At 39.3% G+C, this 17,861-nt stretch overlaps 1 protein-coding gene across 1 annotated transcript in view; it reads right to left on the bottom strand.

The window, feature by feature from the left end:
* Positions 1–6,739, bottom strand: part of arid1b (AT rich interactive domain 1B (SWI1-like)) — a 47,059-nt gene extending 40,320 nt beyond the window's left edge. Inside the window, exon 1 of the mRNA XM_041804945.1 lies at positions 6,059–6,739. Coding sequence (XP_041660879.1) covers positions 6,059–6,739 — 681 coding nt within the window. The remainder of the gene's footprint in view (positions 1–6,058) is intronic.
* Positions 6,740–17,861: the final 11,122 nt, after the last annotated feature.

Raw genomic sequence — 17,861 nt, 5'->3', positions numbered from 1 at the left:
TAGGTATTGTGTTCTTCTCTTTGTAGGCCTCATTCTGTTTTCTGTAAACAGTAGAAAAACGTGCTTTTCCAAAAAGCTCTACCGTAGTCTCATCTGTCCACAAAATGTTCTCCCAGAGAAGTTGAGGCTTACTCAGGTACATTTTTGCAAACTCCAGTCTGGCTTTTTTTATGTCTCTTTGTCAGCAGTGGGTTCTCCTTGCTCTCCTGCCATAGTGCTTCATCTCATTCAGATGACCACGTACGGTCCGAGCTGACACTTTTGCACCCTGAGTCTGCAGGACAGCCTGAATTTGTGTGGAAGTTGACTGAGGATGTTTAACCACCATTCCAACTATCCTGTGTTGCATTCCTTTGTCAGTTTTTCTCTTCTGTCCACGTCCAGGGAGATTAGCCACAGTTCCATAGGTTATAAACTTCTTGATTATATTACACACAGTAGACAAAGGAATCTCAAGATCTCTGGAGATGGTCTTGTAACCTTGAGATTGTTCATATTTTTCCACTATTTTGCTTCTTAAGTCCTCAGACAATTCTGGGCTCTTCTTTCTCTTCTCCATGCTTGGTGTGACACACACAGGCACACAACACAAAGGCTGAGTCAACTTTTAGACATTCTAACTGGCTTCAGGTGTGATTTCTAGATTGCCAGCACCTGTTTCTGCCACAGGTGAGTTTAAATGAGCATCATATAACTGAAATAAAGTGATTTACCCACAGTTTTACAAGGGTGGCAACAATTTTGTCTGGCCCATTTTTTGAGTTTTGTGTAAAACTATGTCAATTTTGTCTTTTTTCTTCTGCTTTTTTGTCTTGTTCAAATGCACATAAAGGAAATAAACATGTGTATACCAAAAACATTTGTAATTGCAACAATTTCTGGGAGAAATGGTGGATTTTCTGGAAAGATTGCAGGGGTGCCAATACTTTTGTCCATGACTGTATAATACAATGCTCTAAAATGCAGATATTTTATATTCATTTTACGTTGTATTTATTTTTAGTCTTTCAATTCAGGAATTATTAGACTGTTCATTTCCATTTAGATGGAACAAAGTATAAGCTGCACTAATGTCAAATTCAATAATAATAATCATTATTATCATCATAATAATGAAAGGGAAATCTGGAATGGTAAATTGGGGACTTTTGCGTCTTTCTTATTGATGACGATGAACCATACTCATACCAAACTGTGACCCCAACATTATTCATGACCAATATTATTTGTTAAGGTGGTGCTAAAGTGAACACACTGATATGGCTGTTCCTTTAATGAAACGCTCTGTTATTCTGAATGTTTTATTGTCAGAATTCATGTGGGAGCAGGCGGGACTGGACACACATGTTGCGGGTTCAGGCAGGAGCAGATAGCATGCACTGCAGATGTGGGAGGTAATGGTCAGAAATCCAGAAGGAGCCGGCGATTGCGGGATGAAGAAAAGAGCCCCACATAGGGCTCTAGCGTGGGGTGCCCCAGCTCTGGAGGCAAGGGATACCAACCCCCTTTCAGCTGCATTAGTGACTGCAACATGCAGCACTGATCTGGTAAAATAACGGAAACCCACAAGACTTGATGGCAATATTGAGAAGGCAAAAGAACTGGGTTCTTATGGAACCAGGCTTCAAACTCCATCCTTAGTCCAGGGAAATGAAGGCGACACTCGCAAGTTAGGAAAGATTCAAGTGAAGCAGAAATGCAGGCCAAAAGCCCTGGAGGCCACTTTAAGCAGAGTCAACAGTCATGCCTGGGTACGCTTTAATATTCACACAGACGCGGTCTGACACAGTGACATAATAGTAGGTGAGAGAAGTGACTCAGGGAGAACAGATGTTTCAGTGCCGCTCAGACGGCTGCAGCTAAAAATAGAAACTATTTCTGGGATTTCCTCACAACAAATGATGCAGACATTTAATCCTCTTCTTTAATCTTCCAGCTGACATGTTTACATCCGTCAGCTGGAGGAACAAAAATCAAAACAAATACACACAATAACTGGTCCATGTACACATACAGGAGCTGGAAAACACCTGATGATCAATAACCCAAAAAGAACATGAGGCACATTCAGTACAATTATATGCACAGTTAATTCCTACTTTGATCAAAGCTCAGCCCAGTGTCACCGCAGAAAATCAATTTATTTATGGAAGCGTGTCTGACTTGCTACACTAGCTGACCAGCTGTGTCAGACGATGAAAATGTTAACAAACTTCTAAGCTTTGCTCATATCTCACACACACTCTGTGCTTTACTTTTGGTACATATGCACCTGCAAGTTTTCACGACCAGATCAGCGCACCCAGGATTTCTGACTTAATCTAGTTTGATTTTAACACCAGCTGAACTTTTATCTTATTTTTAATGTGGTGAAGTCTCACAGTACAGCTCTGAACTTTCAAACTGTTATAGACTAGATATATTCACATATTAACGTACAGTTACGGTGCAAAATTTCTCTGTACATGTATTCCATCAGCTGAGGATCTGTACTGACAGGTTAACATCATTAAGATGTAGTTATTTTTTTAAAAGCACTTTCAGCTGAAATGAAGCTGTTTAAAGTTTATTCCCTACTGATTTCTGTCACTCATCCTTTCTATAACTGCCACTGGACCAGCTGACTTGCGCTGCATGGGACTTCACATTCATCGCCTTAACAGCCCGCCCACCAAGTCAGGGCATGGCTGTCTGTGAAACCGCAAACTATTTTGGGGTTTAGCGTACCAAACCGCATCAAACCGGACTGAATTAAACCAGACCCCCTGATGGAAACATGGCGAAAGTGAACCCTTTAACCATTAACTGGCCTGACCAATGCCCTGACTTAAATACCATTGAAATTCTGTGGGGTGAACTGAAGACCATGCCAGAAGACCATCAAATCTGGAGAAGCTTGAGAGATCGGCCAATGCAGAATGGGCTGGCTTTCCTTAGGAGATGTGTCTGAGACTAAAGCCTGATTTATGCTTCTGCGTCACTTCGACGGCGTAGCTATGCATAGCCCTCTGCGTTGATGCGGACCCCTACACCGTAGCCTGATGCGCACCTCCAAAAAATCCTAACTACGTGTCGCAGCGTCGCGGACCGCAAGGGCTGTGATTGGTTCGCTCAAAACGTAATTTCTACATCCAGGTCCTTCAGTGGGTGAACCAGTGTGGTAAATTCACCCGTTCTCAGCCTCGACTCGTTTAATGGTCATACAGACCACCCCTGCAAACGTCTTCCCTGTCGCCTGCGCTTCATCACTTACAACAAAAGAATTTGTTTGTCGATATTAATGAGCTCCAACTCCAAACACACTCGCACCACCTCAGTCGCCATGACCGGAAGATAAACAAGGATTCAGATGTGACACCTCTGAAACCACATACACACAGCCACAAACTCCAAGTGGCATGGTGGTGAAATGCAAAGCGATGCATTCCCTCGACGCAGAACTTCGAATGGTCAATGACGGCGTCGCATCGACGGCATCGACGCGACACAGAAGCATAAATCAGGCTTAAAACTACAACAAATGACTGAAGGCTGTTATCCAGCAAAAAGGAGACACAAATGACTATTAGCATGGGGTGTGTGTAACAATTTAGATCTAAGTAGTTGTTGTGAAATTATGTTGTTTCTGTGTGCACAGTAAAATAATATAAGCATCCAAATTAAAGCTAGGATGTTTGGAAAAGCTGTATTAAAAAAACTTGCTCTTTTTAGCAACACTTGGGGAATAGCTAAAATAAGGGTTCTCATGGGGGGGCTTATAATTTCGCTCCCATCTGTACATAAATGCAGAACATTTTCAATAATATTAAACTATATGACTGGCATGGAGCAACACTTATGGAAGTCAGGAACCATACGGCCGGGGCCTCCAGCAGGCCCGGGCTGCGGTATGGGGCCGGAGGAGCAGGAGGGATATTTCTCCCCAGTGTTGTGCCGGTGGTAATAGGCACATGGCTAATCTGCATGTGAAGGTCAGGCTCTGCTCTGAGTGGAGATGGGGCCATAACGGGCTGACTGCCAACAAAGTTCAGCCAGATCACAGGCTGAAAGGAGCAATACACACTAATAGACACTTCTCCCTCTCTGCACGGTGGGCTATTAGCATGACAGAAAGACAAACAGGAGCTGTGAAAACAACCTAACGACAGCTGACATCTCAAATGACTTCAATAGACGTAATTAGCATATCTAAGGCAATTAGTTGATGTCAGGGTTGAACGGAGCTGTCAAAAAACGGAACAATAATAATGACAATAACGATTTTACTAACAAAAATACAGCTCTACAGAATAATGTAATGACACTTAAAATTCTTATAGATAAAATAAATATAAAACATATTTCAAACACGCTTGCTTACAACATTTACCTTCACAAAAACAGACAACCCCTTCGGGCCTGGGTGGCTAACAGAAGCTAACGTTAGCCTAGCCTAGCCAAACATGCTAAACACGGAGTCACCTTGGACACGGAATCGAAACATAGACTTTATTAACTGTTTTTACCTCATTGTGACATTCATTACTGTTTAAAATCGAATAGAACAATTTAATAGTGAGTTTTATTTACCTTATTGTCAAAAATTAGTATTTTAAACGAGGTTATGGTAAATTAATGACGCCTATCTGCAGTGAAAATAAAAAAACAGCTAGCGCTGGAGCTAACGCTGCTTTCAAGCACTCTAGGAAAAACTCGGAGTTTTGAAATCCGAAGGGCAAAATTATATTAAGGACATTTTTAACCGTATTATTCGATAGCAGCACATCTTTGCTTTTCTATCTTTTCAAGACATTGCTGAGTGAATTTAATTACTTTATTGTACATTGATTCAGGAGGAATGCAAAAAAGGAATATACTTAAGAGTGGATGTGCAAATAGCAAACAATACTTATTCAACTCTCTATTGAACTTTTTGACTTAAATTGTGACCATGTTAACTAGCAACATCTACACTGAACGCACAAATAAGCGGAGCAAGATAGTATGGAAGCCCAAACTGGACATTTACATTCACATTTTATTTTACTTTGTAAAACACCATCTATTTTCCCTTGATAACAAGGATGTATCACTTGTTTTACTAAGACCACAATGTTATTATCTCACTTTTTTGGAAAAGCTGGCTGTTTTTTGTGATATGTTATTTTCAGTTATTTTCTGATGATTCTCAGAAAATAACTGGGGGGGGGGTTGTCAGCCTTATTATTTCAAGATAATGTGAAGTCGAGATACCAAGGAAGTAACCAATTTTTATTTGTTGACAGGAAAATTGATTGAATTAAAATATATGGATGCATGTTCACTATGTAAGGGCAGTTTTACATTTATGCTGACATGTTTGCTTTCAAACTTGGTACATTGTAAAATTAAGTTAAAGTTTTCAACTTCTGAGATGCCAATTGTGGCACCCCTTGGTTAAGGTTTTTGTTGTATTTTCAGCATCTTTTCCAACTACGACAACAGTCACATTTAGCTCGTAGTCACCATTTAACATAGTAACTTTTTACATCATAACACCCATGAATTAGCGGTTAAATGAAATTTAGATTCATGCAATGCAATCATGCAAATATTCAAATGCTAATTTCCTTTTTAAGTAGGTCTTTTTCTTTACCAAATTGAGAGTAAAACTAAAATGACCATTCCCCTTAATACAACAATTCATATTTAATTTTCAGTAGGAGACAAAATAATCCCAACTAGATCTTTTTCAAACTTGCTTATGTATAGTTTTATTTATTGTGTTTGTTATAATAAAGAACTTTGTGTTGCTTTTTTATACGTCAGATGAGGAACTTGAAAAAAACGCAAATTAAATATACCCCTACAGCCCTAACACTCTAGAGTCGTAAAGGCTCTTCAGATTGAAAAGTTCGAGCATCTGAGGAGCACGTAAACGCATCCTAACTGACGTTAGCTTTTTGAGTTAGCAAAGCAGCTAGCCGTGATATAACGCAAGCTAGTGAGTTAGCTTTGATCAGATGACTATCTGTGGTTTTCACAGAGGTTTAATACAAGTCAGCACAAGCACACCGTGGTTTAAAACAGCGTTATTTACCGGGGTTCTGCCGCCGCCCTGCCCGTTATTCCCGGGGCTCATGCTCGGGTGATTTCTTTGTTGTCCTCCCCAACCGTGAGCAGCCTGGTACTGGGAGCCCATGTCTTTAGCTAGCCCCAAGCTCGGCTGCTGCTGTGCGGACGGATTATTATAATCAGGATATCCACTTCCATATGCTCTCATCATGGTGCTGGGAGACGTTAATAACTGATTTAATGTCGGTGTAGCCCCGGACGGACCGTGCATCTGCTGCTGAGTCTGCCCAGAGTATCGTGGAAATCCTCCGCCACCGCCTCCACTTCCTCCCGGGGAGCTGGTAGCAGTCAAAGCCGCTTTAGTGCCGCTGCTGCCCGGGCCCGTCAAGCTGTTCCCCTGCCGTGAAGGACTCATCATGCCCCCGTAGCCCGCGCTCCCATAACCCGGGCGGTAGTTCGGGTAGTGGCTGTACGGGCTGTTGTTGTTGTAGCCTTCGTGGGAGTTCTGAACCTGATCCATGGTGCTGTGTACCGATCGAGCCGCTGTTACCCCAGTCCCTGCGCTTTGTTGTCCGCCATGTTGATCAAAGCAAGGCCCTCCTCTTCCATTCCCATAATAATGATTAAACTCGGAGCTGGTCCCACTCGGAGGAGGCTTGTTGTTGGTGCTGCTGGTGTTGGTGGATGATCCCAGGCTGGCATCCATCCGCTCCTCCTCCTCCTCTCCTCCTCACTCTTATTTTATTTATTTCATTATGTTTCATGTGGTACGGAGGCAAATAGCTGCCATGGGAGAAAAAAATCATTATCGTGTTATTAAATTGAAACATTTGAATATAACAAGACATCTGTAAATTAATAGACAATTTGGTGACACTTTATTTTAGTGGGCCCTAATTATGTAATCATTTTATAGTGACAAACAATAATTGTGTACTATTATCTCAAAAATAAGGAGGTAATTGCCTAGTAATAATTGGAATTTTACCAAGTAATAACTTGCTGATATCAAGGCAGTTTTTATAATTCATCAATTATCAAGTAAGTCCTCATAATATTGTAGTATTTAGGTGGTATCTCACTGTTACCTCCTAACCCCTAACCCTAACACTTCTCTGGTAATAAGGTGGTATTGTATCCTAACACTGACCTTCTAATATTGTGGCAATTCTCTGGTATTTATTCGGTATTTTGCCCTAAAATACCGTAACTCGAGCTGGATCTTGGCTGTTGAGCTATACGTGTGTCAACATGTGATGAGTTTGAGTCTGGCTTACCTCCCCCCATCGAGTCAAGGTATGAAGGGCCCCACAGTGAATCCTTGGCACCCAACATGTCTAAAACATATGCACACGACTGTGCATTTTCCATCCATCCATCCATCCATCCATCCAAGCCAACCCAGATATTCCTTTCACCAGTGGCATTTTTCAACTCCTTTTGGGGGATCCTGAGGTGTCCCCAGACCAGACTCAGAGCATTCTCGGTCTTGCTTGAGGTCTCCTCCCATCCGGACCTGCCTGGAAGACCTAAACAGGGAGGCCCCCAGAAAGATCAGATTCCTGAACTGGCTCCTTGTGATGTAAGTGACTCTTACCCTCAATAATTCAAGATCAAGAGATCAAGTTTTTTCTCTTTTTTTTTTTTTTTTTTTTCTTTTTGCATCCCAAAATTTGTGCTGTGGTTTAAAACAGTGTAATTTACCGGGGTTCTGCTGCCGCCCTGCCCGTTATTCCTGGGGCTCCTGCTTACATTTTGCAAAAAATATTTTGTGAAAGCACATTTTATGAAAAACAAATATAAAAACAACATAATTCAATCAAACAAGACATTCATAAAACAAGAGCTATCAACCTAAGCCTTTGAGAAATGCAAAAATGTCACATGAAGGTGAAAACATTTCCTGAATTTCATAAAAAAAATATGTGCCATTCCCAAAAAAAAAAAACAAAAAAACAAAAAAACAAAAACAAAAACAAAAAAATCCCAAAACTCATTCATTTCATACATAAATATTTATTTAGACACAATCTGTTGTGGAACAAAAAACAATTTGTGTAAAGTAAAAACAAATTGTTAAATGCAAAAATATTTTCTGAAATAATAAATTATTTCATGAATCAGAAAAAGAGATAGTATCTCACACACATGAGAACGTTTCTGGTGTTCGTCTGCAGGGAATGATCTCACAAGCACAGGATAGTTTCTCATGTGCACAAGAATCTTTTTTTTTCTGCTAATGTCCCTTTAGGGACTACGTAATCGCAATTCTTTTGTTTAAAGAAATGTTATGGATTTGACTTTTTTTTTTTTTACATATTAAAATGTTCTTATTTTAACTAAAGGATTTTGCAATTTATTTAAAAACATTTTTATTATAATTACATTTCTTGAAATACAAAAAGGTTTATGTGATACGGGAAACATTTCATCCAATTAAAAAATGAATGTCAAAAGTATAAAGCATTTTGTAAAAGCAAAAACAGTAAAATGCAAAATATTTTGTTTAAAAAACAATACATACCAACAATATTAAATGAAATGCAAATTTGTGGTGAAATTACACAATATTTCTGAAATGTTAAAAACATTTAATGAAATGCAGAAACATTTAGTGGGTAACATAAATGCTTTATAAAAAGAAAAAAGAAGTGAAAAATAAATTATTTTTGGAAACAGAAAATATATAGTTATTGAAGTGCCAAAATAATTTGTAAAATGCAAGATTTTTTTCTGCAATCCAAAACATTTCATAAAACACAAACACTTTTGTGCAATGCAAAAATAATTTGTACAAAGCGTAGTTATGTTAATATTTGTGAAATGCAAAATTATGTCGTGAACGCAAAAACATTCTGTGCAATGCAAAATTATTTTCCAAGATGTAAAATTATTTTCAGAAACACAAAATATATATTAATTGAAGTCCAAAAATAATTTGTAAAATTCAAGATTATTTTCTGCAATGCAATAAATATCATGAAACTCAAAAACGTTTTCTGAAAAGTATCTTTATATTGTGAGTCACAGACAATACATATAAAAAGTAAAAAAAAAAAAAAAAAGTAATAACAAAACACTAAAACATTTCGTGAAATGTGAAAATCTTTTTTGAAACTTATATCTTTTTCATGAAAAGTGAAAACATTTAGTGAAATTCAAAAATATTTTTCAAAAATGTTAAAATGTTTCCTCTTGAATTCAGGACAAATCAGTCAAGAAGGAGGTTTCAAATGAGACACAGTTCAGGAGGGCTGAGGCAGATCTGCTTCTTTTAGAAATAAAACAAATGCAACGTGGAACATGGAGCATGTTCACATAAACCTTTAAAAGATGGCGTCACTGTACTCTGGCTGCACTGAGGACATGAATAGTAAAAGAGCCAAAGGTGGAATGATTAATAAAATAAAGTCACTGCAGTCACCACACAGAAACACACTTAATTTGAAGCAGAATTTCAGGAATATAAAAGGAAAGCCCCACCGACACATGAGAGGACATGCTGATCTGTGAGTGAAGGGGCCCCGTGGGATCCTCCCACAGCAGCACTGGAAACAACCCAGTCATGTCAAGCAGAGAAACTGGGTCAGAGAGCAGCAGCAGCAGCAGCAGCTCTGATGAAAACACCGTGTTCTGCTCTAATGCTGAAAACATGACGCAGACACCAAACGACACACGCTGACGGACGTTCAAGACTGTTCAGAATCAGGGTCAGTAAGAAAATAAGAAATAAAATTTCTCAGATTCTTATCACTCATCCCTCCTTTCTGACCGTCTCTTCCATCCGTCTGAAGTTCATAATGTAGCTTGGAGTAGTTTTACAGGCATATCGTTTTCTTTGAGACACCCTGAACATACTTTCCTGTCTTCTAACAGCCACATAGCTCCAGTTTGTGAAGGTGGAACAGCTTTTTTAGACTGGGTGCTTACTGAATGTGTGATGGCTGCTCGTGTTTCTGCTTTTGCATGTGTCTTCTTGGCTGTCACACCAGGCATGTTGCCTGTGTCTCCCTGCTGTCAGCCCTGTCTTTCTTTAAAGTATACCTCAATAAATCTCCATATGAGCGACTCACAGGCAGCCTGACTTGTTAGCATGCACTAAAAACGAGCAGTGCTGCAGCGGTCAGCCCCCCACCATGAATGAACGCAGTCTGAAATGTCAGTAACACCAAGCAGCAACCTGTAAGCTAAGAAAAGCAGCTAATAGTATGAATCACTGTAGTTCCTTAAGTGTCCACAAGAGGCTGACTCCGAAAGTGAGTAATTTCCCATAGAGCCTCATAGACACAGTCACACATCTGCATCAAGCCAAAATAAACCGATCGAACTATTAACCTAAATACTTAATACAACCCTATTTCCAAAAAAGTTGGGGCGCTGTGTAAAATGTAAATAACAGAATGCAATGTTTGTCAAATCCATAAACTCATATTTTATCACAATAGAACATAAACTACATTTCAGATGTTAAAATTGAGACATTTTACCGTTTCCTGAAAAAAAAGCTACTTTTGAAAAACATATCTCAAAAAAGTTGGGACAGGGCCATGTTTACTACCCCTCTTCTTTTAACAACAGTCTGTAAATGTCTGGGAAGTGAGGAGACCAGGTGCTGGAGTTTTGGGAGAGGAATGTTGTCCCATTCTTGTCTGGTGGAGGATTCTAGTTGCTCAACAGTCCTGGGTCTTCATTGCTGGATTTTTCCTTTTCTGATGCGCCAAATTTTTTCTGTTGGTGAAAGGTGTGGACTGCAGGCAGACCAGTTCAGGACCTGGACTCGTCTTCTGTGAAGCCATGCTGTTGTGAGGATGATGTGGTTTAGCATGGTCTTGCTGAAATAGTCAAGACCTTCCCTGACAGAGACGTAGTCTGGATGGGAGCATATGTTGCTCTAAAAGCTCTCTCTACTTTTCAGCATTGATGGTTCCTTTCCAGATGTTAGAGCTGCCCACGCCATAGGCACTAATCCAGGGGTGTCAAACTCAAGGCCTGAGGGCCAAATCTAGCCCGTGGTGCAGTTTAACTCGGCCCGCAGGATCACATCATATTTTAATTAGAACCGGCCGGTAGGTCTGAAGTCTGCAGATTTTCTCCAGTATAGAAATGAGAATTTAACATTGAAGATTTAAAATATCTTCTGTTAAGTCATAAATTTGAAAAAGTAAATGGTAAAAATGATGAGATAGAAAATAAGAAAATAATTTGTGTTTTCATTGAATATTTTCAATTTGTGACTGAAAATACTGACTTAAACTTTGCATTTTGAGTTTTTTTAATTAAAGATTTATTTTTGGGCCTTTTCATGCCTTTATTTGATAGAGGAAGGACAGTGGATAGACTTGGAAACAGGGTAGAGAGTGGGGAGAGACATGCGGTGAAAGGCCACGGGCCGGATTCAAACCCGGGCCGCCCGTGTACATGGGTAGCGCCTTAAACCACTCAACCATCTGCACTCCCGCATTTTGATTTTTTTATCTCATACTTTGAACTTTTAGATTCCAATTTTAAATTTCAAATTATATTTTGTAATTAAAAGATCATGATTTCAAATTTAATCTCATATTTTGCCTTTTTAAAGTCCTAACTTTGACTTTTAATCTCATATTTTGACCTTTAAGATTCACAATCTTAAATTTTAAGTTATGTCTCAGCCTTATTTGCCTTTTAAAACATATTTTGACTTCTGATTTTGTGTTCTGACCTTTTTAACTAATATTTTGACTTTTGTCTCAGATTCTGAGCCTTTGAACTTATCATTTTAAATCTCAAAATCATTTATAATCAGTTTTTCTCCCGCTTAATGAATTACCTGTGAAAATAAGGTTTACAGTTCATGGTTAAATGTTTACCCTGTTGGGCCCCCAGGTTAGACCTAAATTCAGATTTCGGCCCCTGCTGAGGTTGAGTTTGACTCTCCTGCACTAATGCAACCCCATACCATCAGAGACGCAGGCTTTAGAGCTGAGCCAGGAGAACAAGCTGGATGCTCCATCTCCCCTTTAGTCCTCAGGACACGGTGTTCATAGTGTCATGCATCTGACCACAGAACAGTTTTCCATGTTTCCTCAGTCCATTTTAAATGAGCTTGGGTCCAGAGAAGATGGTGGTGTTCCTGGATCCTGTTAGGATGCTCTTAGCATGATCCAGCTTTAACTGTCAAACTGTTGTCAGACAGATATTTCTGGAAGTGTTCCTGAGGCCATGCAGTGATTTCAGTACAGAATCATGCCTGCTTTTGGATGCAGCAACCCTGAGGGCTCAAAGACCACCACAGTCTGTTACTGACTCTCGGCGTTGATCCTTGAGTACCGGGGTGGGAAATAAGCACCTGCCATGTAGGTATTACTGAGCTGTGTCAGGGGAATTTGCTCAACTTACCAGCCACTAAGGCTGGTACGTAAAAGTAGCCTAACCCGAAGGAGTGAATTTGTTAAACAGCATAAATCAAACCCATTTTCTCTGCCTGTTCCTACTGACTTCATGTGCAGAGCCGATTGGACCTACACGCTCACTAACCAACTAACCAACTAACCAACTAACTAACTAACTAACTAACTAACTAAATAAAAAACCCTGCCTCCTCCTCTCCACGTGAGAGCTGCTGTTAAATGTTTGCAGGCTGTGTGCTGGGATGGTTTGACTCAGTTTCATATGAGAGTAATTCTCCACTACAACTAGTATATTTTCTTTCAGTGTGTGTGTTTGTGTGTTTGTTGTGTGTTCTAATCTGTGTGGATGATTTTAGTGTACATGTTGAGGTTTTACTCCTGCTCAGAATTTGTATATCCTGTTCTCAATTTGCGATACAATGATTGCTGCAATCACTTGTTTTTGACTGTGAAGCACATTGTGTTGCCCTGTGTATGAAATGTGCTTTATAAATAAAGTTTGATTTGATATGATTGAACCAATTGCTTCCTTGTCAAAAGCCAAAAAGTTAAACAAGCCTGAATTTTTTTCTGGGGACGCCACAAAATGTGCAAAAAATAAATAAATTAAATAAAATAAAATAAAATAACTAGGGCTGCAAGCAGCACTGAAGGGCCCTCACACCCCGGAGCACATCGGGGGTGTGGGCCATTGGCCTCTGTGTTCTTATAGTGAGATTTAAACAAACTTATGTAGTGAGTGACTGACATAATAAATTTCAATTGAAATAATTTAACAAAACCCTGTAATCACAGACTCATTCCACCTTAGAGTGATAGTTGGACAACCCACAATATATCAGGCGCAGTAACAAGGCAACCTGATGTAAGATTTCAAAATAAAAGCCTTCTCAAATATGCCATATTCATTGTGAAACTGCCTAACTTTGAAATGAAATTATTAAGAAAAGAACTACCCAACTTAGGGGCATCCTGTTCCTGCTATCACTGCTTTCTGCCAGCAGATGTCACCATTTCCAATGTTTTCTCCCACGCTGATGGAGCTGATTACATTCTTTATCTATGAGCAGGAAACCAACTTTGAAATTCTCACAGAGAGAGAGAGACAATGTCAACTCTCACATTTGTTCTAATTTTTCTGAATTTCACCTTCAAGTTGATTTTCTCTGTTTTTAGACTACTGCCCCCTACTGGACAGGAGAGTGGAGCACTCCAAAGTCAGATAAAATGATGAATAATCTGTGTTTGCTCTGAGAACACTGAGTCAGATTTGAGATGATTAAAGTTTTAAAGAAGTTGAGCTTTACTCGGCTCTGTCTGCTGTGTTCATCTTTATTTTAGAGGGTAAACCTAGAGAGGGATTTTCTGTTTCAAAGATGCTCACAACAAGTTTAAAAGGCAGAGTTTTATCTTAGGAACTTCCAGTTTGGTTCCATGATTGATTATTGATTTATCTTTGATATTACTGCTAAATCCGGTCAAAACAACCCAACAATCGACCCTCTAAAAACGTCCACTTTGAACGGCTTTTCAACAGAAATCCTCACTGGGAATTTTTATGTCAGAGGGACCGTCCCAATTATTTTGTCACAAGATGTTGTTGATGCCAAATCCACCAATCCCAATTTCTATTTCAGAGAATGTCATGTTTGTGTCGAGGGGATTTATGTGGGCAGAGATTTGAGAGAAAAGCCGTTAAAAATGTCAAAATAATGTTCCTCCAATCTATTCTCCATTTGAAGATATTTATCAGGATAACTGATGGGATGTTAGAGTCATCAGTTCCAGTCCTTCCACATAGAGTCTAATATGACAGAAATGTGGAATAAAAACCAAACATCAGCAACTCTTCTTTATCAGATATCACAGTCATGGCTTTAGTCTTTGATCCAGGCCGTAAAAGAATGTTCTGCTCTACTTTTCTCTGACATCAAACATTGTTTAACACAAAGATGAAGTCTCTGTGATTCATGTGGGCTTTTTGAACATGCCGTCTCACAGTAGAGTGTTTGTGAAACAGACGACCAAAGACAAACAGGCTCAGAACACAACCATGGAGTGGCTACAGTTAGACTTTGAACCCCACTGGGACCAGCATCCACGAAAGACTGGTTGAACTGGACTGAGCTGTTCACGTCCTCAGAAACAAAGATCTATTTATCAGATCTTTGAGCTGTCTAGCAACATTATTCTACTGAATTTGGAGCTCATTGAAAGAATGGCTCATTCAGTGCACCATGTTTGATGTCCCATAATATGAGCTGACTTTAATGGAGTAGAGCTGAATCATTGTCTAGAACATCCATTCTATGTTCATACAGAGGCCTGTCTCTATGAGAATATCTCTACTGTAACCGTTGATCCTCCACATGACGTCCACATTATAAAATCACTATTAATAATGATTCTCCTGGAGGGATTTCATCCAGTGGATCTTCTCTGAATCCTTTAGTGAGCACTAATCCCTCCCTGCTAGAGTCAATGATGATTGACGTGAATGTAAACCCACAACACTCTGCTTCTCTACACCAGTGGTTCTCAACCTTTTCAGCCTGTGACCCCCAAAATAAAGGTGCCAAAAATCAGGGACCCCCATTTTATCTGAAGGTGGTTGAACACAGCCATGCACATTCAAGACTAGTCATGTGCAGACAAGGCCGTCCATGAGGGGGGATCAATGGGCGAGCTTTCTCGGGCCCAGCCATACTGGGGGACCATGGAGGTCTGCAAAATCATGGTCTATTGCAGTGGCTTTCAAAGTGTGAGGCGGGCCTCCCCTGGGGGGCGCCACAGAGCTTCAGGGGAGGCACAGAACCATAAACCTGAAAAAAGGTGATTTGCTTTGCGAACCTCTGCTGTGCATGGAGCAAAATGGATAGACTTAGTTACTATAGGGACTATGCTATAGAGCAGTGTTACTCAACCCTTAACCAAAGAGCAAAATTGTTGAAAAATACCTTTGCAAGAGCCACAATCTAAGAGGTGAAAAGTGGCAAAAACAGCTTCAAGTAGCAACAAATATAAGTTAAATAGGAAACAAGTAGTCTGTAATGGCAAAGGGTCATTTAAATGTGCAAAAAGTGGCACAAAAATTGTGAAAAAGGGCAAAAATGGCAAAAAGAAGAGGCAAAAATTGTGAAAAAGGGAAACAAGTGGTATTTAATGGCAAAAGGTAGCTTAAATGGACAAAAAGTGGCAAAATATGGTTAAAAGGGGCAAAAAATGGGATAAAACTGGCAAAAATTGGGAAAAAGTGGCAAAAACAAGTCGCAAAAATTAGCAAAAAAATGAAAAAAAGGGATATTTACTGATGAAAAGTAGCTTAAATGGGCGAAAAGGTGAAAAAGGGTAAAAAGAAGTTGTAAAATGGCCAAAAAATATGAAAAAGCGGTATTTAATGGCATTATACCTCAATAAGAGGGAAAGGCAGATGTTTAAGGACAATTGCAAACCAAAATATCAAAAATGTTAAAAATGTTTAAAGATAGACATAAATTCTTGAAATGTTATTATTATTATTTTCAATTTTAATCCTTCTTGTGGGTGGGGGTCCACCGAATGAATAATTTCTTCTTAGGGGAGGCTCACTCTCACACACTTTGAAAACCCCTGGTCTGTTGTAAAGTGAAGCTGTGGTATTTTATATTTCACCTGAATAAAAACCACTCTTACCAAAGAAACACATTTTAATTCATTTGTGTAGTAAGTAGCCCTCTTAAAAAATGTAAATCTTTTGTTGAAAACATAATAAAAGTACATTAAAAATAGCTAAAATTGGTTAATGTTGGCAAAAAAGGTGGGGAATGTGGTGAAATTGAATTTAAAAGTAGCAGAAATGGGTTAGAAATGCCAAAAATTCAATAAATGTGGCAAAATAACCCCCCAAGGCACAATAATGGGCATATTAAATGGTAAAAGGGGATTTAAAAGTGGCTGAAATGGGATTAAAGTGGCAAAAATAGGTGGAAATTTGGTGGAATGGGATGACAATTTATATAAACTGGCAAAAAGGGGTTAGCTGAGGCAGAAAAAAAATCAGAAACTGGCAAAAAAAATTGGCATATCAAATTCTGAAATGTTGCTTAAAAATGTGTTAAAGGGGTTAATAGTGACAATAATGTGTCAACAGAGCCAACAATAGGCAAAGGGTTTCAAGATTTAGTTTAAAAGTGGCAAAACAGGCAGAAAAAAAGTGGTTGAGGGGTTTTAAATGGACAAAAATGGGGTTTAAGTTTCAAAAATGTGTTAAGATTCATAGCATTGATGGGAAAAAGTGATGAAAACGGGTTAAAATTTGGCAAAATTGGTGTAAGTGTAATTTTAAAAACACTCCTAGGTTTTAAGGTATCTGGACACCCCCTCTCAGTGTCTCTCGACCCGAACATTGAGAACCCCTGCTCTACACTAACAATGATTCCAATGAGCTGTAAAGCTCACTGTGCTGCATCATTGTTGAAGGTTATGGGGACCTGAGCTCAGCCATGCTGGACCAAAAACAGTTGAACTTCACTGGAGTGCAAATATGAACCTGCATGTAGCTCTGAATATGGCCACTAGAGGGCGCTGTTTAGCAGGAGTTGTTTTTGAACGGCCCCTCTCATTTGAACAGAATTCTCTTTTCATCTACATTTATGTTTTCATGCTTTAACCTGCTGAGAGCTGAGCTTTTGTTTGGAATGCATCTTTAGTTTCTCACACATATTTGTGATTAGAAAGACCAGATAATTCTAAAAAGCTCAGCCCAGGAAGTAGTCTAGACCAGAAATGATGTTCACATATCTCATGAAGGTTTTGTTCCTGCAGAAAATCCAGACCTAAATGGGTTTTAGAGCAAATGTTTAGTCTGAGTGTTGTTGGGGGTCTTCAGGCAGTCAGAGACGGTGTCGGTCATTGAAAGAGGGATGGGGGACTCATTTATAACGATGGACCGCAAGGACTGGTTAAAGCCGAGCATCAACACAATTTCCACTAAAAGTTCTGAATTTATTGGAAAATTTCCTCCTTAAATCCACAAAAATTCCCTAACACGTCAAAGAAATGAGCCAACATTTCTGTGAGGATTCTTAAACATATTTTAAAGAAGGCCCTACTTTCTTCCAATCTTCCCCAAATGTTTGAGTGAAACTTGAACAGAAAGCCTAAAGCCAGCAGTCTCCACCATCAGTGTGTGAATGTGGAGTGAATGTTCAAGTGTGTCAAAGTTCTCCGAGTAGTTAGACGACTAGAACAGCTCTATCCAAGCTCAGGGCCATTCAGCATTTCCATCTTAGAATGAACAAAATGCATCCTTCTTTAATCAGTGGCACCGAGCAGAGTAGAGTAAATCTGCTAAATACTAAATAAATGGTGTATAGAACTACACAACAGCATCCTACCCCAGGTCCTGGTAGTATTTATTTAAAGTGTATTTGACTATATGGAAACAAATTCAATGGTTGG

This window comes from Cheilinus undulatus, linkage group 14 (assembly GCF_018320785.1).
Source record: "Cheilinus undulatus linkage group 14, ASM1832078v1, whole genome shotgun sequence".
Classification (NCBI taxonomy): domain Eukaryota; kingdom Metazoa; phylum Chordata; class Actinopteri; order Labriformes; family Labridae; genus Cheilinus; species Cheilinus undulatus.
The sequence above is the reverse complement of the archived record's forward strand: the minus strand, read 5'-3'. Positions and strand labels throughout refer to the sequence as shown.